At 37.9% G+C, this 26,073-nt stretch overlaps 2 protein-coding genes and 1 long non-coding RNA gene across 4 annotated transcripts in view; all 3 read left to right on the top strand.

Moving 5' to 3' along the window:
- Positions 1-3,503: 3,503 nt before the first annotated feature.
- Positions 3,504-10,518, top strand: LOC110899500 (long chain acyl-CoA synthetase 4). Its single transcript, XM_022146386.2, has 19 exons — positions 3,504-3,956; positions 5,830-5,893; positions 5,989-6,078; positions 6,205-6,261; positions 6,417-6,465; positions 6,563-6,639; positions 6,715-6,754; positions 6,841-6,935; positions 7,058-7,225; positions 7,313-7,423; positions 7,508-7,595; positions 7,678-7,744; positions 8,054-8,129; positions 8,213-8,330; positions 8,427-8,672; positions 8,844-8,983; positions 9,716-9,898; positions 9,994-10,113; positions 10,193-10,518. The coding sequence occupies exons 1-19, from the start codon at positions 3,805-3,807 to the stop codon at positions 10,232-10,234; spliced, it is 1,983 nt and encodes a 660-aa protein (XP_022002078.1). The 5' UTR covers positions 3,504-3,804; the 3' UTR covers positions 10,235-10,518.
- A 3,159-nt stretch (positions 10,519-13,677) lies between these two features.
- LOC118485465 lies at positions 13,678-14,253 on the top strand. Its single transcript, XR_004876225.1, has 2 exons — positions 13,678-13,846; positions 13,996-14,253. It is a non-coding gene; the product is annotated as an uncharacterized LOC118485465 (long non-coding RNA).
- Positions 14,254-21,918: 7,665 nt separating this feature from the next.
- The window catches only part of LOC110899499 (putative disease resistance RPP13-like protein 1), a 41,095-nt gene continuing 36,940 nt past the window's right edge, over positions 21,919-26,073 (top strand). For both annotated transcript variants that reach the window (XM_035981591.1, XM_022146385.2), the window contains exon 1: positions 21,919-26,041. In XM_035981591.1, the coding sequence (XP_035837484.1) occupies positions 22,041-26,039 (3,999 nt within the window). In that variant the 5' untranslated portion in view covers positions 21,919-22,040 and the 3' untranslated portion in view covers positions 26,040-26,041. The remainder of the gene's footprint in view (positions 26,042-26,073) is intronic.

The raw sequence follows: 26,073 nt of genomic DNA on the forward strand, positions 1-26,073 counted from the left end.
TATCATATTTTCTTAATATGATTTATGGATGTTTGTACTATAATATGAGAAAAGTGAGGGTTTTTATGTATATAATATATTATTTTAATTTTAATATTGTTTATGGATGTTTGTATATTATGAGAAGAGAAAAATGCTCGGATAGTCCCTGTGGTTTGTCGTTTTTCACCTTTAGTCTCTAACTTTCTAAAATTACAGCTATAGTCCCCAACTTTTCCAATTTCGTTCCCGGATAATCCCTGAGACGGATGGAGGTTAGCTTTTTGTGTTAAGTGAGTGTGAAATGACAAGATTGCCCTTACTAATAAAATATTGATAAAAATAATATTAATAATCTAATAATAAGGGACCCACTTTTACCCACCCCATCCCACTCCATCCCTCTTCTCCCTTTCTTGTTTATGTCTGCATCTTCACCCACATTCAGACCAAAACCAAAACACCACCACCACACCTAAATCTCAACCGACACCACCCTCAAATCTCCACTACCGCCACCACCTCATCCCGTAATCAGGTCGCTGCCACCACCGCACCCTGTCATAACCGGCAGACCACCACTTCCAGACAAACCCACCCACACCATCGCCGGAAAAACGACCACCAAATTCACCTTCACCAAAACTACCTCCAATGAGAGACCGATTGGGTAGGTTGCGTCGATTGGATTTTAATCGTCTAGAGATGGCAAATGAAGCAGCACATCCATATATACCATTATTCATGTTGACTGTTGAAATAGTTGTGTGTTTGTCTTGTTAAGTTGATTGATAGGATTATAGGAAATGTATTCACAAGAAGGTCACAATGGTGGATTTGGTGGTCGTTTTTCCGGCGATGGTGTGGGTGGGTTTGTCTGGAAGCGATGGTCTGCTAGTTATGACAGGGTGCGGTGGTGCCGACGGCCTGATTACGGGGTGAGGTGGTGGCGGTAGTGGAGATTAGAGGGTGGTGGCGATTGAGATTTAGGTGTGGTGATGGTGCTTTGGTTTTGATCTGAATGTGGGTGAAGATGCAGACATAAACAAGAAAGAGAGAAGAGGGATGGAGTGGGGTGGGGTGGGTAAAAGTGGGTCCCTTATTATTAGATTATTAATATTATTTTTATCAATATTTTATTAGTAAGGGCAATCTTGTCATTTCACACTCACTTAACACAAAAAACTAATCTCCATCCGTCTCAGGGACTATCCGGGAACGAAATTAGAAAAGTGATAGCTGTAATTTTAGAAAGTTAGGGACTAAAGGTGAAAAAAGGCAAACCACAGGGACTATCCGAGCATTTTTCTCTTATGAGAAAAAATGAGGGTTTTTAAAGGAATTTTGTAGGGGTGTACACAAGCCCAGAGGCTCGAGAGCTACTCGTGATCGGCTCGGTTAAAAGCTCGAACGAGCCGAGCCTTAACGAGCCCGAGCCCGAGCTGAGCTCGAGCCTGAAATAGAGCTCATTTAGTTATCGAGCCCGAGCTCGAGCCTGAAATACAAAGCTCGTTTAGGCTCGCGAGCCCAACCGAGCCTAAACAAAATTTTAGTTTTTTATATATAATATAATAATGATGATAATATTGGTGTGCCGAGCTCGAGCCGAGCTTTGGCTCACTTAATCGCTGTTGAAACGAGCTCGAGCTGAGCTTTTAGCTCATCTGAGGTTGTTCTCAAAATAGCTCGAGCCGAGTCGAGCCGAGCTCGAGCTTTGGGTTTTACTCGCGAGCCGAGCTCGAGCTCGAGCTTCATAAAAACATAATGAGCCGAGCTCGAGCCTAGTCGGGCTCGGGCTCGGCTCCGCTCGTTTACACCCCTAGAATTTTGTAAAATATAATCAATGTGACGCTTAACAAGGTCTGCAAATTGTTAATGGCGGCAGAGCTTGACCAAAAGTTTCGAGGGGGCGTAAGTGATGGGATCCAATTTTTTTTCCTATCATTATGTTTCGGGTCGGATCGGCTATTCGATTCAGGTCGGGTCAAATAATAATAGTTCCAAATAAAACTAGAAAATTTCATTCATTCAAAATACTCGTTCTTGCATATAGGAAAACTAAATATTGTATAATAAACAAAAGACCTATATATATATATATATATATATATATATATATATATATATATATATATATATATATATAGAGAGAGAGAGAGAGAGAGAGGCCGGTTAACGTACAATACCTCTTATCATACATTATGTACGCGATGCCCTCAGCCGTACGATCTTCAATCGATCAAACGCGAGCGAAACTAATTTAAATGATTAAATTAATCATTTTAATATATCTAAATCATACCACGAAGGTTAAATGTCATTGCGAGGTCATAAATCTCTGTAATTGACCGATGATAGTTCAAAATCAAACCCTAAATCAAATTCAAAAACCTGAAAATCTTCTTCCCCAACCTCCCTTCGTTTCTTTTAGTGCGATATCGATAATAAGAACTACTAATTTGGGAGTTGTAAGGATCAAACGGAAGAAGACTGACAATGATCGACCAACAATCGAAGAAGATGAACAGTAACACACACACAGATTTTTCACATGCGATATTCAATTTTCCACATGCGATTCTACACACCCCATGCCATTTTTCACATTACCCCATGCTAGCCATTTTTTCACATGCGATATTCAATTTTCCACATGCGATTCTACACACCCCATGCCATTTTTCACATTACCCCATGCCATTTTTTCACATGCGATATTCAATTTTCCACATGCGATTCTACACACCCCGTGCCATTTTTCACATTACCCCATGCCATTTTTTCACATGCGATATTCAATTTTCCACATGCAATTCTACACACCCCATGCTATTTTTCACATTACCCCATGCTAGCCATTTTTTCACATGCGATATTCAATCTTCCACATGCGATTCTACACACCCCATGCCATTTTTCACATTACCACATGCCATTTTTTCACATGCGATATTCAAATCTTCCACATGCGATTTTGTCCATCTACACACCCCATGCCATTTTTCACACTACCCCATGCTAACCATTTTTTCACATGCGATAGGTATTGAATTCGCACCAGATCTGCACCTGATCGAACGGCTGGGATGATCGCGTACGTATCGTACGATAAGTGCATTTGTATTTTACTCTTTACCTATATATATATGTAATGATACGAGATAAATGGAACCTGAACGAAAAATTACAACTCAGCCTGACGACCTTTAAGATTTTTGAATTCATCAATTATGTCTTCCGTATCAAACTTATCAGCAATTTCTTTTTCTATGTAAATCAACAAGCTATTTGTGAGATTTTTATCTGTCATTTTATTGCGAAGGCGATTTTTGAATACAATTTAAGAAAAATAATCTGGAGGGGGGTTCTATATAATTTTAAAAGTTTCGGATAAAAAATCAAAACTTATACATTTTTAATCGAAACATTGGAGGTGACGGATGCACTACGGGCACCAACTATCCTTCGCCCGTTGTTGATGCTGTTTTTTTAATAAAAGGATAAAATCTGTTTCGATATCATGTGTCCATTTTTATAGTTTTAAAATTCAAACAATAATATTTTATTATTATAAAAGTAAAACATGGTGGCTTATAGAATTCCTCCCCAAGTCAAAAGGCCAGCCCCGCGTCCGCGTGTATAAAAACACGTACGTCCTCTGGCTCCTCCGCCACCAATCGCCACCCTCTCTGCCACCACTACCGGCGGTTATTTTATTATTCACTCACAGGTTACACAGCACCACACTTATCATAACATATATACATACATACACATCAATCAATCAATATAAGCGGTTAAAGAAGTAGAATTATCGATCGGAAAATGTCATCGAAGAAGTTTATAGTCCAGGTGGAGCCAGCGGTAACAGCGAAAGACGGACATCCGTCAAAAGGACCGGTTTACCGCAGTGTGTATGCGAAACACGGTTTTCCGGCTCCGGTTGACGGTTTGGAGTCCTGTTGGGATATTTTCCGGTGAGTGCTTCTTGTTTAGATCTGAATCTTTGAAAACTGCTTCGTGTTTTGAGTATGATAGGTTGTACAACGACTTGTAACCGAATTGGAGGTTTTTGTTATTATTATTTATTTTTTTTATATGAAAACTGCTTCGTGTTTTCGATTACGATAAGCAGATTGAAGTTGTATAGTTATTTGGAATCGAATAGGTGTTTTTTTTAATGAAAACTGCTTCATGTTACGATTACTATAGGCGGATTGAAGTTGTATAATGATTCGGAATCGGAATCGGAATAGGAGTTTGTTTAGAATAATTTCTTTGCAGAATTGATCCGGTTCCGATTGTAGTTATGTTTCTCTGACTTTAGCTTTTCTTGACTTTTGACTTTTTCGATCATGTTTGACTTTTTTTTATAGTAATAATTTTGATTTTGATTCTAGTTAATTGATTCTTGTACTTATGTGATGCGTGTAGTTTGGATTATCTAACGTTGAGGCATTAATTAAAGGAAAAAATTCATTTGGACAATATTAATAAGTCTACATAGAAATTCTAACTAGTTACAAATAGTCAAATATTTTGCAAAAGGTTTATTTTCAAAGTTGTAAAGTTCTCTAAGAAAATCATGTTTCTTCTTGAGATGATAGTCAAAGTTTGTTACATTTTTTGGACCGCAAAAACTTCTATATAAAATATAGAAACCGAGCCAGCAAGTAACAAAATTACATCGCGAACATTGAAATTACATCATCTACTCGAATTCAAAATTTTAAATTTAGATCTACAACGGAACCAAATATACGAAGCCAAAGTTTGTTGCATGCTTGTCTAGTTGTCCACATGAATTTATGCTATCTGCTTTTTGATCTGGCTGCTTGTTTTTTTTGACTATAATGCAATTGCTCAAAAACAATCTAATACCTAAAACCATGTGATAAAATTAAATTGTTTCCAGCTTTTTTTTGACTTTTTCTTTCATTTTCATTGATCACAAGGAATATTGGATTTTAATAATCCCAACTATTCGCCGTTGGCCGCCAACAGTCCCAACTTCAAAAATAACCACTGTCAGTCCCAACTATTGACTTATTGGCCACCAAAGCACCAATGGACCCTGACTAACAGAACCCTAACGTCGTTAGTCTCCGGTCGCCGGAAAACCGCTTTTATCCAGAAAAAAAGTTTCTAAAGGTCCGATCTAAGGTTACAAAGAGGTTTGGGATGAAAATGCTGAGCTTTCCGGCCAAAAACTTGAGTTTTCCGGCGAAACAGGAGTTTTCCAGTGAAAAAGGAGTTTTCTGGAGACTTTAATAATTGGGACTTTGCTAGAAAAAGGTTCCCAAAGGTCCATAATAAGGTTACAAAGAGGTTTGGGACAAAAATGTTGAGTTTTCCGGTCAAAAAACGTTTTTCCGGTGACCGGAGACTAACGACGTTAGGGTTCTGTTAGTCAGGGTCCATTGGAGGCCAATATGTTAAAAGTTAGGACTGTCAGTGGTTATTTTTAAAGTTGGGACTGTTGGCGGCCAACGACGAATAGTTGAGATTATTAAAATCCAATATTCCTTTAAATATATCTAGAAGGCAAAAACCATGACGTGAGATGATAATGATAATTTTTGTTTATGCAATGCCTGTTTAACATGTAAAATCATATGATAAAGCTATATGAATTATATTAAGAAGATACATTCATATAGATGACATCTGTAATCAAAGTTGAATCCATAAACAACAAGTTATCAGTTTTTTTTAATGTGGTTGACTGGTTGTTTTGCTTCCTTTATGTTATCAGTTGTAAAGATCTGAATTTGAGTTTCTGTTCGTATTTCTTTATATCTGTTCTACGGTTGTAACGGCTTCTAAAATGTTTGTTTGGTACCTTTACAGCTTGTCAGTGGAGAAATACCCGAATAACCCAATGCTCGGTACCCGTGAATTTGTGAACGGAAAGGTATACTGGCGCCTGCTGTGGATGACACATTGACACTCCCTCATTTTTTATTTTTGTTCAACTTTTTTTTATATGTAATCTTGTGAACCCTACAGCATGGACCATACAAATGGTTGACTTACAAACAAGTATATGACAAGGTGATACGCGTTGGAAATGCTATCCGTGCATGCGGTGTCGAGCCTGTAAGTGACCTGCTTGACCTTATTCTTATTGTTTAAGTTTTACATTGCAAAAGAAAAAAAAATGTACTTTTGTATTTTCTTAATAAACAGGTATTCGTGCTTACTAAAAATTTATTGATGATGTAGAAAGGACGTTGCGGGATTTATGGTGCCAATTGTGCAGAATGGGTTATGAGCATGGAGGTAATATAGCGTTCTATCTTCTGCTGAATAGTTAATACATAAGTTATGGTCTGTAATATACTGTCAGCCCCAGAAGCAGGACATTCTGTTTGGTTGTTTACTTTTGATGGAAACCTAACATATATTTGTTCTAATATATTCACAATTTAATGCAGGCTTGTAATGCTCATGGGTTGTACTGTGTACCATTATACGATACCTTAGGTAAGTATTCACTGTTATTACTCAATGGGTCTTCTCAAGATTGTGTATTTGCTATTTAGTGTATATATATAATTTACTCTTAACCATTTTTGAATAGGTGCTGATGCAATAGAATTCGTTATATGTCATGCTGAAGTTACAATTGCTTTTGTTGAAGAGAAAAAGATCTCCGAGGTAATTAATTTAAATGCATAGAATTTTATTTTTTCAATTTGCTGCTGAATTAATAAACTTTTGTTGATCATTCAGTTGATAAAAGTAATTCCCAAAGCTAGAGAATACCTGAAAAGTAAGTTACTCATCATGTCTAATATTGGAATTTCTCAAACATATATATGCAATTTATAAATACTAATTTGCATATTTTATTACTAGCAATCGTGAGCTTTGGGAAAGTTACTCGTGAACAAAGAGAAGAAGTTGAAAAGTTCGGTTTGAAAATTCATTCATGGGTTGATTTCTTGTCATTGGTATGCTTTTCTAATATTTATATATTTTATAAATATGGATTCTTCTTCAATCATAATCTTGCGGTTTTCAGATGAGCGACATGTACGTAAATTTAACTTTGGTTGTTTTTATCTACTTGCAGGGTGATGGTAAAAACATTGACATGCCACTAAAGAAGAAAAGCGACATCTGTACGATAATGTACACTAGTGGAACAACCGGTGATCCAAAGGGTGTACTGATTTCCAACAACAACATGGTAACACTTATAGCTGGTGTCGACCATCTGCTAGATAGCGCGAAAGTATCGGTGAGTTCCCACACTTCTGTTTGATGTATACATGAAAATATTTTCAGGCTGTTTTCATACTTATGAATCAAAATGATAATCTTTCAGTTGAACTCGCAAGACGTCTATCTCTCGTTTCTACCTCTGGCACATATATTTGATCGGCTGATTGAGGAATGTTTTATCAGTCATGGGGCATCTATAGGGTTTTGGCGTGGGGTAAGCTGATTACTAAATCTTCTTTTACTTCATATTAAAATAGTTATATCGTACGTATCATAATTGTTATGATTATATATACAGGATGTTAAATTGCTGATTGAAGATATAGGAGAGCTGAAACCTACTATTTTCTGTGCTGTTCCTCGAGTCTTGGATAGAATTTATTCAGGTATTATGGCGTTAGTCAGTCATACGGTTTCTTTGTATAATTTTATGTTTCTGTTAGTAAAAACGCTTCCCTTTTTTATTAGGTTTGCAACAGAAGATTTCCGCTGGTGGCTTTATCAAACGCAAGTTATTTAACCTGGCGTATTCACAGTAAGTATATTTAGAGTAAAGTACACGTATGGTCCCTATGGTTTATCAAAATTTTGGATTTAGTATCATCCATGTACTTTTTGCAAAGTTGGGGACCAAATGCGTTACAAAGTGCAAACCACTGGACCATCCGTGTACTTTTGGAAAGCTAGGGACTAAATCCACAATTTTGGTAAACAACAGGGACCATCTATGTACTTTACTCTATATTTTAACATTATATGAACTAAGATTAAGCATCATTTTATTTTCTTTCAATTCTTTTTTTTCATTCTTATTTATTCGAATTCGCATGTTGAACTTGTGCAGCAAGTTACGTAACATGAACGCAGGGAAAGAACATTCAAAGGCATCTCCACTAAGTGATAAAATCGTCTTTAGTAAGGTAATATATACGTTCTTCCTTTTTTACCCTTGTGCTCTAAACACACGGTTATGCCACAACTAAATTTTATTTAATTTCCGCAGGTTAAACAAGGGCTTGGAGGGAGAGTCCGCATTATTTTGTCGGGTGCTGCTCCACTCGCGCCACATGTAGAAGCTTACCTGAAAGTAGTCACCTGTTCTCATGTCCTTCAAGGATATGGTACCCCCCCCCCCCCCCCCTCTCCCCCTTTTCTGATGTATTTATCAAAACTTTTATTGAAGATCTACTGATTTTATTATTGTTACTGCAATGTAGGCTTGACAGAAACCTGTGCTGGATCATTTGTCTCATTGCCAAATGAAATGGATATGTTGGGTACAGTGGGCCCTCCGGTACCAAACTTGGATGCTCGTTTGGTGTCTGTTCCCGAGATGAATTACGATGCCCTTTCAAGTAAACCACAGGGAGAAGTATGTATAAGAGGGGATGTTCTGTTTTCAGGGTACCACAAGCGTGAGGATCTTACAAAAGAAGTTCTAGTTGATGGCTGGTTTCATACAGGTAATGTTTATCCATGCAAGACCATAAACGAGTATACTTGTGAACCGGATATTGAACATGGTTTTTTTTAATAAAGTATAAGACTGAGATTATCAATACGTATTTTATACCTGGGCACCGGGCCCATTAACACCCCTACATTTCTCTTATATGTTATATATTACATTGCAGGTGACATAGGCGAGTGGCAACCAGATGGAAGCATGAAAATTATAGACCGCAAGAAAAACATTTTCAAGCTCTCTCAAGGAGAATATGTGGCCGTTGAAAATCTAGAGAATATTTATGGACTTGTTCCCGACATTGATGCGGTATGCATTTTAGCACTAGAATATCTTTCTAATTGAGCCTGGGTCCGGGCCCAGGAAGCGTGCGCGCCCCTAAGATGTGTTTTTCTACAAAAAAAAAAAAAAAAAAAAAAATCTGGGCCTGATTAGGCTTGATTAGTGTTAACCCTTTTGGGCCTTCTTTAGGTTTATCCTTATTATATCATGTTAATCTAATGTGTTTCCCGTCTAGTTTCTTGCTAGTTGGTTTATAAAATTTCAGCCGTTAGAAAAATTCTGTTTTATACTAGTTACATAAATTTAAATTTGGTTCTAAATCATAAGATAAAATAGAGAAAATTTGCAAGTAAATTATAAGCATAATTATAATATTACTTAAAGTTAGCAAATAATTTAAATCATTACTTTTGTGAACAATTAGTTCAAATGCTATTCAATACAAAATAAGATAAAATCGCTGTTTGGGACTCATGAGTTAGTACCTGGCTTATTGTTAAAAGAATTTTACATTTTTCTTTTTTATTTCAATAAAGGACTGGTCCTTGGGCTTGGGTTTACCCAGGCTTTTGGGGCCTGGGCCAAACAATCTTGTTAGGACTGCTGTTGGGCCCAACTCTAGCTGTGCTCGGTTTTGGGTATTTAGTGTTTGGGCTTGGCCGGGCTTTGGGGTACCCGAACAAGCCTTTTAGGGCTCTTATTGGGCCCGACCCTAGTTGTGTGCACACGATATGAAGAAACCTTTACATACAATTTCAGGTATGGATATACGGGAACAGCTTCGAGTCTTGTCTTGTTGCTGTCGTGAACCCAAATCAACAAGCGATAGAACATTATGCAAAAACACATAATATTTCCGGGGACTTTAATTCCCTATGTGAAAACCCCAAGATTAAAGAATACATAATGGGAGAGCTTACCAGAATTGGAAAAGAGAAAAAGGTTTTTTCTTTTATTTTCAAACATTTCAATGTATGCTTTTATATTTAGAAGTAATTTTTAACTCTAACTGAGGTCTTGTAACCATTGTCTTGCAGTTAAAAGGTTTTGAATTCATGAAAGCTATTCACCTTGACCCGGTCCCTTTCGACATGGAGCGTGACCTTCTAACCCCAACATTCAAGAAGAAAAGGCCTCAGATGCTCAAATATTACCAGGTATTATTATTATTGTTGTTGTTGCTGTTGTCGGCGTTGTTGTATCGTTTTCTAATGAACATGCCTTGTTTTTTTGCAGAATGTAATTGATAACATGTACAAGACTATTAACAAAAAGTGAATCGCCATACAAAATATGACATCTTCTTCTCCCCTTGGCTAATGGTTTACTCTCACCTTTGGTGTCTCTGGATTTCTTTTGAACGCTATATTTTATCGATATTCGAATGTATAGTTGTGTTAAATGTACTTTTAGTGTCAAATAAATCATGTTTTAATTATTTTTTTTTGTAACTATATAAGAAGTGAATTTATGTACTCTAGAAATTATTTTTGCAAATTTAATTAGCAGTTGAAATGTGTATTGAATAGAACAGGAGTTTTATGAGATTTTTTGGTTGGTTATATTAACGAATATTTCAATTATAGGGAAAATCAGTATGGTGTGTTTGCTCAATAGATTTTTTTACATTGATCATTCATCTTGTATCTTTTAGGTATACTTGTCTTGATAATTTATTATGTCATTAGTAGCTTTTCCTCTGATCTTGAATGATTCAAGTAACCAAAGACATGATATGAAATTACAAGCTGGGAACAAAGGAGCACTTTCATGAAATTTTGCTAACTTGAAACGTGGTCCAAATATGCCATCTAGAGGCAAGCAACCAAAGACCGAATAACCAATTACCGGCCTATAACTAACAAAGATGATTCATTTTTATGGTTTTGGATTAACCGATGTTTCGATTTTTGTTCCGGTTAGGCCCACAATAACCGAACCGTACTGTTGTGATCGTTTAGAAAAATCCATCATTGTTCATAACCAAAACAAGACAATCAATAATTCGATATCTACCGTTCTATGTTGCTTGTTCATAACCAATGTTGTCATTTGTTCGTTTGCGTGTATTATACTATGCACGCATATCCCAATAATCTAATTCTTCTGAATGCTTTAGCCTCCCTACTCTGTCTTATTCTATCTTGGCTACTAACTACAAAAATAAATACAAGTTGTCTATCAGTTAGTCAATTGGTTTCTTTCTTTAAGGTTCTAAGTTCAACTTCTACCAGGGGCCCAGCATAGTGGGGGCGACCGACCCTCCGAAGTTTTAGCTCAGAAGTGGAGAATATGTAGTTTCCGTATAGAAATTTTTGGGTATATACGTTTTTGACCCCCCAATTTTATAGAAAATTTTGGGTGTATACATTTTAGACCCCCCGATCGGAAATCTCAAGCTTCGCCACTGACTCCCACTAGCATCACTTTGAAGGACATTGGTGGTGACAATGAAGTTTAGAACTATGCATCTCTAGAGTTCGCCAGTTCAAAACCAAGCCCAACCGGGTTTTACCGCATTGGGCCTTCGGGCGGGCGGGTTTTCCCTGAAACTGGTGGCTTGGTGGCTCGGGTATGCATCTAACTCTGACCGTTGTGGAGGAGGGGAGACATTTGCTCGATTGAGGGCATCCTAGGATGCTCATCCGGTGATTTAGTTCGCCCTTCAAAGAAAAACTACAAAAATAAATAAAAATAAAAAAGCTAAGATTTGTGTTTAGTGAAATGACAATAATGAAGGTTTTTCCATAAGTGAGAACAAATATTTATAATGGATTTGTATTTAGCGGTGGCAAAGTGGGCAAGTTAGATGAGTTTGAGTAATGGGTCAAGATGGGTTTTGGTTAGAATGGGTATAGGTCATGATGAGTATTTTAAAAACGGGGTTGGATGGGTAATGGATCAAGATGGATTTGGGTTAGGATGGGTTTAGGTTAATATAAGTTTGGGTAAAGATGAGATGAAAAAATAATTAAAAAACATAAAATAAAAAATACAAAAAAATTAAAAAAAAACATTAATTTCTAAAACAAATCAAAAAATTTCTAAAAAAATTCTAAAAATCTTAAAAATTCAAAAAAATTCTAAAAAAATCAAAAAATTCTAAAAATAAAAAAATTCTAAAAAAGTCAAAAAAAAAAAGATTATGAAAAATATAAAAAATCTAAAAAACTCAAAAATATTCTAAAAAATCAACAATTCATCAAACCTTTTATACCGTTACTTATGATTGTTTTAGGCCATATATGATATGTTATTTATTACTGTACATGTATAATTTCTATGTATGTGTGTTTTTCTTAGTATATCTCTTTAGAGGTTAGATTATTTAATCTTTGTAACACCACAAAAGTTTTAGACATTAAAAAATAAATTATATATATATATATATATATATATATATAATTTTAAATGTATATAATATTTTTATACAAAAGAATTTTAAACATTAAGCATTAACAATTTTAAATATATATAATAATTTTCTATATAAGAATAAACTTTCATTTCAGTCCCTGGGGTATTCTGGTCAATTAGTCAAGACTTAACAGAAAAAACAAATCAAGTTAGCTATTTGGATGAAAAACATTAAGAAATGTAAACCTCAGGGCTGAATTTGTTATAAATTAGATTTTTGGATTAGACTAGCTAAAATGGACAAGCCTCATGGACGAAAAGAGATATTTACTCATAAATCAATTTTATTACAATAACTTCTTAGTTATATGCCTATCAAATCTAATTGGGTCTACATATTCACACACCTTATTCCCTATTTCCACACCCTTCTAGACGCCTCGTATAGCCATATACGAGGCGTATAGGGTTGCTTTTCCCGACCAGCTTCTGCACCTCGTACAACGTCACATCAGTCACATCAGACGGGGAGTCTAGCCCTGTACGAGGGGTCAATACGAGGGTACTTAGACGCCTCGTATAGACCTATACGAGGTGTCTTGGGCTGACCGATTTGACTATGATGAGACTATGTCTGACATGACTTAAAGGCATACGGGGAGTAAAGACCTATACGAGGCGTCTTTAGCTCACATAAAATGCAACCTACAGTGCATTCTTGGTCCACACCCGAGCATTCAACAAACACTCACATTCACACATTCTGTTTCTTCTTGTATTTATTCGAAAGACTCTTGTTGTTTGTATTTGCGTTCTTATCATCCCGAAGTGTTGAAATGTCATCATATTGGGACGGCAACTATATCTTCGGGCAGTATTCTAGCGAAAAGTGGGGGCACGAAAGCGTTCCGGTAACAGTTATTAGCTTAAATGTTTTAATTACTTGTTGTTTTAGTTTATTATTTACTAATGATGATACGGTTGTCTATTTTGGAGGAGTCTGGCGTTCCCGATTCTAATGAGCAAGAGGAGGTTGTGTCTAGTATACAAGGAAAACAAAACAGCCCGTTTCTAGATTTGAACAAGCATCCTCCTGTTGATGAAACAGCCCCTGTAGATGACTCATACCATGCTAGTGGATACGGAGGAAACGGTGGATACGGAGGAGACGGTGGATACGGAGGAGACGGTGGATACGGAGGAGACGGTGGATACGGAGGAGACGGTGGATACGGAGGAGACGGTGGATACGGAGGAGACGGTGGATACGGAGGAGACGGTGGATACAGAGGAGACGGTGGATACGGAGGAGACAGTGGATACGGAGGAGACAGTGGATATGGTGGATACGGTGGATACGGGGGATACGGTGGATACGGAGGAGACGGTGATCATCAGCAATTCATTTCCCCGGGCACTCCTTACGTTCATCAAAACAATTCGGACGTTGGAGGATATGGTGGTTATGGTGGATATGGTAGATATGGTGGTGAAGCACCTCCCATTCTGGACAGTCCGTACTTAAAAAAGACGGTATAAATTACTATTTTATTATTAATATTTTATTATTAATATTTTATTATTATTATGATTATTATTATTATTTTATTATTATTATATTATTATTATTATTATTATTATTATTATTATTATTATTATTAATATTATTGTCGATGTTACAGGTTTTCAACTCCTTAGATGAACTAAAGAAACGGATACAAGAAATAGCAAACGCGGATGGTTTCGTTATTGTCACCCGTCGATCAAAGAAAATCGGGGGAAGAACCGGGAGGGTATGGCTTGAATGTGATCGTGGTGGTGAGCACCAGAGTACAGCAACACTTAGAAAAGCTGGAAGCAAAAAAACCGGTTGCCCGTTTTACCTGCTGGCTGTCCGAAACCACCCGTATGAAACCTGGGAGATAAAAGACGGAACAATTAACATAACCACGAACTTTGTGAGGACCTGTCGGCCCACGCGTTTGTGCGAAGGTTTACTCCAAGCGAAATGAAACTGATCGAGCGACTGACAGCTCAAAACATGGAGCCGCGCAAAATATTTCAAACGATAAGGAAGCAGGACCCCGACAGGTTTCATGTTCAGAAAGACGTTCAAAACGTTGTAGCGAAGATTAGAGCCGAACAAAGACAAGGATTGACTCCCATGCAGTCACTAGAAAATGTGCTGATAAACAACGACTTTATTTACGAGACACGGGAAGAACCCGGAACAGAGATCGTAACAGAGATCTTCTTTCTTCATCGGGACTCGAGAGTCATGTGGCGTGCATTCCCCCACGTCATGATGATCGATGCAACGTACAAGACAAACATATACAATATGCCCTTTATCCAGATTGTTGGTATGACGCCTACCAACAAATCGTTTATTATCGAGCATGCCGTTGTTAGTAAAGAATGGGGTGATAACTTTGTGTGGGTGCTTGAGAGGGTTAAGTCAATGTTGGATGAATGTATGGAGCTACGTGTGATTTTAACGGATAGAGACCTAGCCCTTATGGGCGCGTGTGCTAAAGTATTTCCAGACGCCTCCAGGCTTCTTTGCAGGTGGCACATACAACAGAATGTTATGAAGCACTGCAAGGGTGCCTTCACAGACGAAGACTGGAAGAAATTTTTGTCATTCTGGGGGACATTGATTGAGTCTCCATCCATACCCATCTACGACTACCACTTGCGCAACATGCGAAAGCGACTTGTGGAGTGCAAACGTTCTAGTAAGTTTTTCTAATAACATACGACTCACCTATGCAAATTTTATTAAATTATTTTTACTTTTTAGGAGTCTTCAAATACGTTTACGATAACTGGCTAAAAGACTATAAGGAGATGTTTGTCTTTGCGTGGACTGATAAGAGGCGCAACTTTGGTAATCGTACTACAAACAGAGTTGAGAGCCAACACGCCAACTTAAAGAGATACGTCCTAGATAGGAGCTCGCTGGACCGTGTAGTTGGTTGTGTCCGGGATATAGTTGAGACACAGTTCGGTGAAATAAGGAAGACTTTTCGAGAAAGCATCGAAAAAACAATGAAACACCACAAACACCCGATGTTTCAACACCTACTTGGAAAAGTATCCCATACAGCCCTTGACTTGTTGCATGGAGAGGCAATTAGGAAGCTAGATGTCTTGGAGCGCTTTAATTCATCATGTGGTTGCCAAATGTGGCACAGCTGTGGGTTGCCCTGTGCTTGTAGTATAGAAAAGTACATGCGTGAAGGTAATAATTGTTAAACGTACAACACTTGTGTGATATATTTCCTTTTTTCATTTTACTTAAACAATATTGTTTTTAACCGTGCAGAGCGTCCGATTCAACTCGAAGACATAGACGTCTTCTGGCGGAAACTTAACTTCCAAAGTTGTAAATTGATAGACGACTCCGTTGACGTGGTCGAAGAGCTAGATGTTGTTAGACAACAATTACAGTCGCACCCCCCAGCTCAGCAAAAAAGCCTGATTTCAAAGATTAAAGCGGTGTTGACTCCAACGAAATCTACCAAGAAACCACCGGTTGTCCAACAAAATACTCGTGGCCGACAAACAACAAAGCAGGTACAAGAAAGGTTGGACGAGGCCTCTCGTATAGATGAAGAATTGAGGAGAAGCTCCTTCGGTGATGCAAACACGTGCTTTGAAGGTTCACGACAAAGTAAGTACGATAAACCTCACCACAGCTCGTACGTTCCGTCTCAGGCCTCACAACAGTCGGTTATAAGGTCCCAAAAACCCAAAGCGAGCCTAAGCCGTTCAAAGAGTTCTAAGAAGAAAGAGACACGAGATGATCTCGGTTTTCCTTTAATCATTGGGGACGAGTACGTGGGAATCATCGAACGGTTTAAGTCTGCCATTCCGCCAGTGTTCCATCCGTACGTCTCGTGCATACGAGATGTGATGCCGGACGGTCATTGTGGGTTTCGGTCTGTGGCTGTGGGCTTAGTGATGTAGTGCGTGGTACGATAAATGAAGATCAAACACGTTGATTCTACGAATACCCGTGTAGTTCTTCCCCAACCCCCAAATTGTAACCCCAAAGGCCACGGAATTTGAAGTGAAAAAACTGTTTTCTCAAAATTCAATTCTGATTGTTCAAATGACTAGGGCAACACATAAATAGAGACAGAAATTCGAAATGGGCCTAAAAAAGACAACGGGCCAAACACAAGCCCAAAAACAAAATGCCCAAAATACTTGAAAAAACATAAAAATGGAAAAAACTAATAGAAATAAGCGTTTTTCAGCCCGGACGATGACCCAAACCGCCGTAGGCCGTTTGCAGCAAGATAGAGCTTGTTCTCACGTTCGAATCGCCTGGTCGCACGTCCCAAACGGACCCCCGTAGCCCAAGTTAGAGCCATTTTAGTGAGGCCCCTTTTGTTACGCGGTCTTGGGCCTCCAAATACAAAATAGCCCGTTTCTCCACACTTGGGCCCGCATCACTTAGGGATGGATCAGAGTTCATGGGGGCTTATTAGAAGGGACCTTGTCCAAGAAATGGATCAGAACGAATCGATCTGGTTCCCAATATTTGAAGCATGGGCTGAAGGTTATTTTTACACGCATCGTCAAGGCCTAATTTGGGATTCAGTGGCCGGTTGTGGGGAGAATCACTGGATGGACTTCCCCTTTGCAGGACTTCTTATTGCACAAACGTACGGTATCGGGGTGCACCTGTTAACGACAACCATGGGTGCGATTCCACTTACTTCCCAATACTAAGTCCTCCGGCTAATCAACAACCATTATTCATAACGCTTACACATGTTAACGAGAACCACTTCATACATGTTAAGCTGGAAGGGGATTATCCTATGCCACCAGCACACGAGCTATGGTTGACCCACCGAAGACCCCATACAGAACAATGGGAAGATATGTACTTGCCACGTCTAGAATGGTATACATCGATAATGAATCCTCGGCCAAGATCAAACCCCAGTCTTAATTACATAGATAGTTATGCGGAAGAATGATTTTTGTAATTAATAGTATTTTTTTGTAATTAATAGTATTTTTTTGTAATTAATAGTATTTTTTTGTAATTAATAGTATTTTTCTATAATTTTCTACAAATTCTATAATTTTTATTATAATTTCTATCATTATTCTATAATTAGAATTCATTAAAACAGGTTAATAAAATTTTAATAAAAAAATACAAGTATACGACTCGTATAGAGCTAGACGGGTCGTATATGGTTGACCAAAAGACCATTTAGCCCCTGATATGCCCCCAATCTAGGCTTATTTCAGGGGCTAAAAAGTAATTTTACTTAAACCAGACGCCTCGTATAGAGCTATACGGGTAGTCTATTTGAGCGGGTTTTTGAAAATTTAAATTTTGAATATCTGAATTTCAAAATTTGAATTTTTTGAAAATGGACGCTTCGTATAGACCTGTACGGGTCGTCTATTTGAGCGGTAACAATTCTTTTACTTTAAATTTGAATTTTGAAAATATTTTATGTTAATTACTATTTTACCCCTGAAAGTCCCCAGTATAGCCCTTTAACAGGGGCTCAAAGGTAATTTAGAAGCCTAGACGACACGTATAGGTCTGTACGAGAAGTACAACTGAGGCGACAACTTTAACACCTTTTCCTTTTTTAATTATTAAAATTTTTTTTATTAAATGACCATTTTGCCCCTGTATAGCCCCCAGTATAGGCATTATTCAGGGGGAAAATGGTAATTAACCACTCCAAAAATATCTTTTTGGTTTGGTTAATTACCATTGCCCCTGAAAAATGCCTATACTGGGGGCTATACAGGGGTAAAATAGTCATTTAACAAAAAGTATAGACGTCTCGTATAGCTCTATACGAGTCGTCTATGTTTCGTATAAGTCTGGGGGGGGGGGGCTAGACGACACTGATTACACCCCCAAACAACAAACACACATACATACGGACAAGACAAAGCTATACGCCTCGTACGTATTTCGAACGTATTTTTGAAGATTTGAAGCATCACCGGTACGTATTTCATCCCGTAGTTAAGTATTTTTGCCTCGTTTTTGCCTTTAGACCGTAGGTTTGCCCTGAAATTTGATTTTTGTTGGGTTTTGGGGGTTTGACTATAATGTTGAAGATGAACCAGTAGAATAGGACGCCGAGTATAGCCCTATACGAGGGCTATACGAGGCTCTGATTTTTTTTTTTTTTTTTGTAATGTTATTATTATTATTATTATTATTATTATTATTATTGTTATTATTGTTATTATTATTATTGTTATTATTATTATTATTGTTATTATTATTATTGTTATTATTATTATTATTATTATTATTATTATTGTTTATTAATTATTATATTATAAATATTATTATTATTATTATTATTATTATTATTATTGTTATTATTATTATTATTTATTAATTATATTATTATTATTATTATTGTTATTATTGTTTATTAATTATTATATTATAAATATTATTATTATTATTATTATTGTTATTATTATTATTTATTAATTATTATATTATTATTATTATTATTATTGTTATTATTATTGTTATTATTATTATTATTGTTATTAAATATTATTGTTAATATTATTATTATTGTTTATTAATTATTATTATTATAAATATTATTATTATTATCTATTGTTATTATTATTATTATTATTATTAATTATTGTTAATATTATTATTATTTATTAATTATTATTATTATAAACATTATTATTATTAAATATTATTATTATTATTAATGTTATTATTGTTATTATTATTTAATTAATTAATTATTTACTTATTTATTTATTTATTATTTTTTATACGTGTACGGTATTTATTTGCAGATTGATTATGGAGGACGATCTGATTCCGGGCGATGACATTCACGTAGAGCCGGTTCAGCAGGGTCCACGACGGAGACGGCGACCGCCTGTGGATACGCTGCAGGGGCATCCATATCTAGAGTTTCCCGATGGCACCGACGCCGCCCGTTATTGCCAGAAGCTTAGGAGGATGTACATTGGATCGCATGCAGCGATCGACTGGGATGCGATCGACGGGATTGCTGAGACGCCGAGAGTGCGTCGGTTTATACCTGTCGATTCGCCGTGGCATCGTCTTTTTGATTTGGCGCATACGCCGAGCTACAGGGAGCTGCTGGTCGAGTTCCTTTCGTCATTCACATTTCACCCTCCTGGGGTCCCAGTGCAGCTTCCGCACCCAGGTGCTCCTCCTCCGCCTGAGGTTTCTTTCAGGCTTGCTGGCGTTATGCGTTCGATGACGCTAGCAGAGTTTGCGGTGCATTGTGGTTTATACATGCAGGGGGAGATCGAGACTGAGATTTACACAGCGGGGCTAGTGGTGGTTGAAAAACCCACTCTTGTAGGGTTTTAGCAGGTGATTGCGGGGGCGGATCATTGGGAGCACGAGAAGTCGAAGGGGAGGGTGTCGTTTGTTAGGGACCCACTGTACAGGTATGTACGTTTATTATGGCAATTATTGTGATTATATGCACAGTTTTATTAATCTCTGTTTTTGTATTTCGCTAACACTATCTGCAGGTATCTGCACCATTTGCTCGCTACTTCTATTTCAGCGCGCGGCTATAGCCGTGAGTGGTGTACGACCACCGATCTTTTTTTCCTTTATTGTTTGTTGTATAGGAGGCCGTGCGCGCTAGCACACGGTCTAGCCCAGTACTACGCCTCCGCCCATCACCGGCAGGAGCGCGGATTTTTGTATGGCGGGGCGTACGTGACCGTCATTGCCCGTTCATTGGGCCTCGTACCACACTAGGACCCACATCTACGGACGCCGGCAGTCATGCCGATACGGATGGGTTTTCAGACGCTGTGGGGGATGAAGGTAATCAAGAGGTTCGCCGTTGGCCCGCGGTTTAAAAACCGCGAGGGGGGCGTATGGACAGAGGAGGCCCTACCAGAGCATTTCGAGCCCGTTCATCCTCCTGCAGATCCTGCTGATGCAGTGCCCGTGGAGGACCCTCCGGAGGATGTAGACGGTGCAGCGGTGCCACAACCACCGCCACCTGCCGGGGCACCTCAGTTTCCACGACACATTATTCCAGGTCATGCCCCCGGAGCTGCGCTACATCCGGATGTACGAGCCGAGCTTGACAGGCTCAACGATTTGGTAGGTTGGCTGGTACGGGCGGAGCAGGATAGACGAGAGAGAAAGAGATGGATTACCCCCGATACCACTTCCACCGGTTCGAGCACCACATCAGCAGCAGCCGCAGCAGCAGGATTCGGATTCGGATTTGGATGCATAGACCTGTTGTTGTTTTTATTTTTATTATGGATGTACAAACTTATCTTATATATTTTTGTTATGGATGTAAAAAGTTATCTTATATATGTCATATTTATGTTTGTTTTCAGTTATTCGGTTACTTAATGATTGTTGTCTTAAATTTATATAATACGGAAACAAAATATGTTTTGAATATAATACGGAAACAATATATCCCCTGAATATAATACGGAAACAATATTTGAAAGAGATAAAATGTTAATCGAAAGAATAATATTTAAAAAAGTAAAATGTTAAAAACAATATAATATTTAATCGATATAATATATTTAAAGAGCCAATTTTTAAAATAGTTGATTTTTAAAATAGTTGATTTTTAAAAAACAAAAACTTTTTATAGTGTAAAAAACAAAAAAAAAACAAAACTTTTTTTTAAAACCATAAAAATTTTCAACAAATAAACACATCTTCAAAACTATCCAAAAAACCATACCAAAACCCACCAAAACACCCATCATTTCAGCAAAAAAAAAAAAACCAAGCATAGACGCCTCGTATAGGGCTGTACCCTTCATATAGGGTTCCTTAAACATCGTGCCTGACACCCTCTGAGACCCCCTTGAATTCAGTGCATATACGCCTCGTATAGAGCTATACGAGGCGTCTAGGGCACAAAAAGTGTGAAATTAGGCGGAGAAGGTGTCCGGATAGTCCCAGCCATCTAATTATTTTGAAGAACTTGTGTAAAAGTGAGACTCAACTAAAAATGTATGCACAATAGTAAAGACAAATGCATTGTTGAGTTTTGTCCACAGAAATTACTGATATTTAAAAACTGTCGTGAAATAATCTGATCGTGCTGTTGACAATTGTATGGACTGTGCATTGCCGAGGTTCATGTATAAGTCGCAGAAAGTATAACCAAAGCAGATCAAAGTGAAGATATGGGATCAAGAAACATGCCGCGATAATAAAAAAGGTAGAATTTTGCAATGAAACACATAACCGCCGTCAAAGAAATCTGCAAATTTTGTTTGATTCTGAACTATTTAACAACCAGTATCGTTAATAAGGATGCTGATTGAAAACCATCAAATCCGTTGACATTAGAACTATGTAACAGCCAGTATTGTCCGACAACTTTCAACTTGATATAGGCACTTAAGTAAAGGATTTTGACACATAGTAAAGGAATTTTTTTACTGCAAAAAATATTTAAGTATAAGAAATGTAGTTTTAAAAGATAGTAATTAGTAAAAACAAATGTCGGCAACTTGACAGTTGACATCAAAGAATATAAATAAGTGAACAATATGCAAAAGAATTTGTTGAAATGTCTGTGAAAAATCATCTTTCTTTTGTCCACTCATATCTTATCTCCACTCATCTTATTTACATACACTCATAGCATACAGATCAATTACTCTCATTCCAATTTCCAGCCTATCTCTTCACTGTTAGTTAACAATGGCCGAAAGTGCTGCTTCTGCCCTCCTCAATGTCATTTTTCAGAAGCTAACCGACGACGCCTTCAAGAAATATGCTCGCTCTCAGAATATTCACTCGGAGCTCAAGGAATTGGGGATCACATTGTCCCAGATCCAAGCTCTGCTTAATGATGCTTCTCACAAGGAAACAACTTATGAATCTGTCAGATTATGGCTGAATAGTCTCCAACATTTGGCTTATGATATCGATGACGTACTAGATGATGTGGCTACCGAAGCTATGCATCGTGAGCTGACCCAGGAATCAGAAGCAAGCACCAGCATGGTAAGAAAGCTCATCCCAACTTGCTGCACAAAGTTCTCACTAAGTCATAGGTTGAGTCCCAAGTTATATAGTATTACCACCCAGTTACAACATCTAGAAAAACAAAAGTCTGATTTGGGTTTAGTTGTGAAAGATGAAAAGCGGAAAAGCACAAGTAGAAGAAACGAAACATCTTTGCTAGAATCTGATGTTGTTGGACGAGAGGCTGAGAGAGAGATGTTGATCAAGAAGTTGTTACAAGATGAGCCATCTAAAGAAAATTTTATTATCGTACCCATAGTTGGTTTGGGTGGGGTGGGCAAGACCACTCTGGCTAGAATATTGTACAACGATACACGCGTGAAGGATCACTTTCAACTCATGGCATGGGTTTGTGTATCTGATGAGTTTGATATATTTAAAATAAGTGAAACCATCTTTCACTCAATGGCAACAGAATACAAACAGTTTAAAGATATAAATCAGCTTCAGATTGCTCTTAGAGAGCAACTAAAGGACAAAAGTTTTTTATTAGTACTCGATGATGTGTGGAATCAAAACTATGATGATTGGGAAAACCTAGTACGCCCGCTTTATTCAGGGGCTCATGGAAGTAGGGTAATCATGACAACTCGCCAGCAGCAACTGCTTAAAAAGCTAGGTTTTAATCATCTAAACCATCTCGAGAGTTTGTCGCATGAAGATGCTTTGTCTGTATTCGCTCTACATGCATTGGGTGTAGATAACTTTGACTCATATGCAACACTTAAACCACAAGCTGAAGGTATTGTAAAAAAATGTGGTGGTTTGCCTTTAGCTTTAAAGGCAATTGGAAGGTTACTAAGGACAAAAACCGAAGGAGAAGAATGGGATGACGTGCTGAACAGTGAAATATGGAATTTAGAAAATGCTGATGAAATTGTTCCGGCCCTTAGGCTCAGCTACCATGATCTTTCTGCTGATTTGAAGCGCTTGTTTGCATACTGCTCTTTGTTCCCAAAGGACTTTATGTTTGACAAGGAGGAGTTGATATTATTATGGATAGCTGAAGGGTTTCTAAACGAGTCAACTGCAAACAAGTCACTAGAACGCCTGGGCCATGAATATTTTGAGAAATTGCTATCAAGGTCCTTTTTTCAACCCGCACCAAATGGTGAATCTTTTTTTGTGATGCATGATCTCATGAACGACTTGGCCACATTTGTTGCTGCAGAATATTTTTTAAGGTTTGACCATCAGATAGACATAGTGGAGCAAGCTTCAGCCAAGTATCGACATATGTCATTTATTCGCGAGGACTATGTAGCTTTCCAGAAGTTTGAGGCATTTCAAAGAGCAAGAAGTTTGAGAACACTATTAGCTGTATTTGTTGGGGTAGAACAAAGCTGGAAGGAGTTTTATATATCCAATAAAATTTTGGTTGACTTACTTCCTCAGTTACCACTGTTAAGGGTTCTTTCTTTGAGGCGTTTTAACATAAGTGAAGTACCAGATTCCATTTGTAGTTTGAAACACTTACGGTATCTTAATTTGTCTGAAACAAGAATCTCAAAATTACCAGAGAATGTTGGTAATCTTTATAATTTACAAACATTGATAGTTTTTGGTTGCGATGGCTTGACTACGTTGCCTAAAAGCTTCTTAAACCTAAAAAAGTTAAGGCATTTTGACATCAGAAACACTCCGTTTTTAGAGAAGCTACCCTTGGGGATTGGTGAGTTAAGAAACCTTCAAACTCTCACCAAGATTATCGTTGGAGGAAATGGTGACTTTGCAATAACCGAGCTTAAGGGATTAAAGGATCTCCATGGGGAAATTTCCATCGAGGGGTTGAACAAAGTGCAAAGCTCCATGCATGCACGAGAGGCAAACTTATCTTTAAAAGGGATTAATAAGTTGGAGTTGAAATGGGATGATGGTTCCGGAAGGGAAACACTTGAGAAGGAGGTTCTGAATGAGTTAAAGCCCCATGTTGGTAAGTTGAAAATGCTTGCAGTTGAGTGCTATAAGGGAATGGAGTTTCCAAATTGGGTTGGGGATCCGTCTTTTCATCAATTGGTTCATGTGTCGCTACGCGGTTGTCGAAAATGTACATCTCTACCGCCACTTGGGCAGCTACCTTCGCTTAAGGAGTTGTTGATTGAAGACCTGGATGAGGTTAAAGTCATAGGTTTGGAGTTACCTCGGACTACTGATGTTACCTTCCCTTCACTTGAAATTCTAAGGTTTAAAGCTATGTCGAGTTGGGAGGTATGGTCAACCAATAGCGAGGTAATGTTTCCATGCCTTCGAGAGCTTCAAATAAAAAAATGTCCCAATTTGATTGACGTCTCACTTGAAGCATTACCTTCATTAAGAGTTTTAATAATAGATGGATGTTGTGAAAGTGTGTTAAGAAGTCTCGTTCAAGCAGCTTCATCAACCACTAAATTGGAAATAAGATCGATTTTAGGACTTACGGATGCGGTGTGGAGAGGTGTTGTAGAAAATTTTGGGGCACTAGAAGAACTAAGCATACAAAGTTGTCATGAAATAAGATACATGTGGGAATCAGATGCAGAGGCAAGTAAAATTCTAGTAAATTTAAAGGAATTGAAGGTATATAAATGTAAAAGTTTGGTGAGTTTAGGAGAGAAAGAGGAGGATGCGGACAACATTGGGAGCAAGAGCAACCCCCTTTCGTCTCTTAGGGTGTTGGATATACAGTCATGTGAGAGTATGGAGCGTTTGTGTTGTCCAAATAGCATTGAGAGGTTAAACATCAGTTGGTGTAGTTCAGTTAGACATGTGTCCTTCCCAAGAGCAACAGCAACAGGTGGAGGAGGGCAGAATCTCAAGTCACTTACTATAATGGCTCATCACGTGCACATGGAAACAATCAACAACACAAGCATGCCAATGCTTAAAGTTATATACATAAATGGCTGGCAAAATTTGAAATCAATAACTCAGCTGAGTAATTCCACTCATCTCACTTCTTTGACCATACACAACTGTCAAAGCATGGAATCATTTTCTGATCTTCAGCTATTAAATCTCACCTCGTTGTATATAACAAGCTGTGAAAGCATAGAGTCACTTTCTAACCTCCAGCTGCCAAATCTCACACATCTAAACATAGCAGGTTGCAAAAACATCAAGGCATTTCGTGACCTGCAGCTACCAAATCTAATCAGTTGGAGGATAGAAGATTGTGAAAATCTGGAGTCATTTCCTGACCACCAGCTATCAAATCTCGCCATGTTAAAAGATCTAACAATCAGAAAGTGTCCAATGATTGATGCTTCGTTTCCTCGTGGGCTTTGGCCTCCCAAATTGGTTACCCTTAAAGTAGGGGAGTTGAAAAAGCCTATCTCAGAATGGGGCTATCAGAATTTTCCAGCTTCCCTCATTGACCTATGGTTATATAATGAACCCCGTGTGAGGAATTTTAGTCAATTGTCTGACCTTTTCCCTTCTTCTCTTACTCGACTTTGCATACAAGAATTTGATAAACTGGAATCAGTTTCAACGGGACTCCAACACCTTACATCCCTTCAACATCTCGTCATTTGGACATGCCCTAAGATGATGCATCTACCAGAGACATTGTTACCTTCCCTTTTGAGTTTGAGAATATATGATAGCCATAAATTGAACCAAAGGTGTAATGGAAAAGACTCCCACTATTGGCCCCTCATCTCTCATATCCCCTACATCGACATAGAAGACTAGAGGTACGTACTTATTTCCACTCTTGTTGTGAAGA

Source organism: Helianthus annuus, chromosome 13, assembly GCF_002127325.2.
Source record: "Helianthus annuus cultivar XRQ/B chromosome 13, HanXRQr2.0-SUNRISE, whole genome shotgun sequence".
Lineage (NCBI taxonomy): Eukaryota > Viridiplantae > Streptophyta > Magnoliopsida > Asterales > Asteraceae > Helianthus > Helianthus annuus.

Bases quoted from the DNA above. Each gene is read 5' to 3' on its own strand.
- LOC110899500 (XM_022146386.2), top strand. From the start codon at position 3,805: ATGTCATCGAAGAAGTTTATAGTCCAGGTGGAGCCAGCGGTAACAGCG. The intron at 6,640-6,714 runs GTAATTAATTTA...TTGATCATTCAG, and splicing joins AAGAGAAAAAGATCTCCGAG to TTGATAAAAGTAATTCCCAA. The intron at 7,226-7,312 runs GTGAGTTCCCAC...ATAATCTTTCAG, and splicing joins TAGATAGCGCGAAAGTATCG to TTGAACTCGCAAGACGTCTA.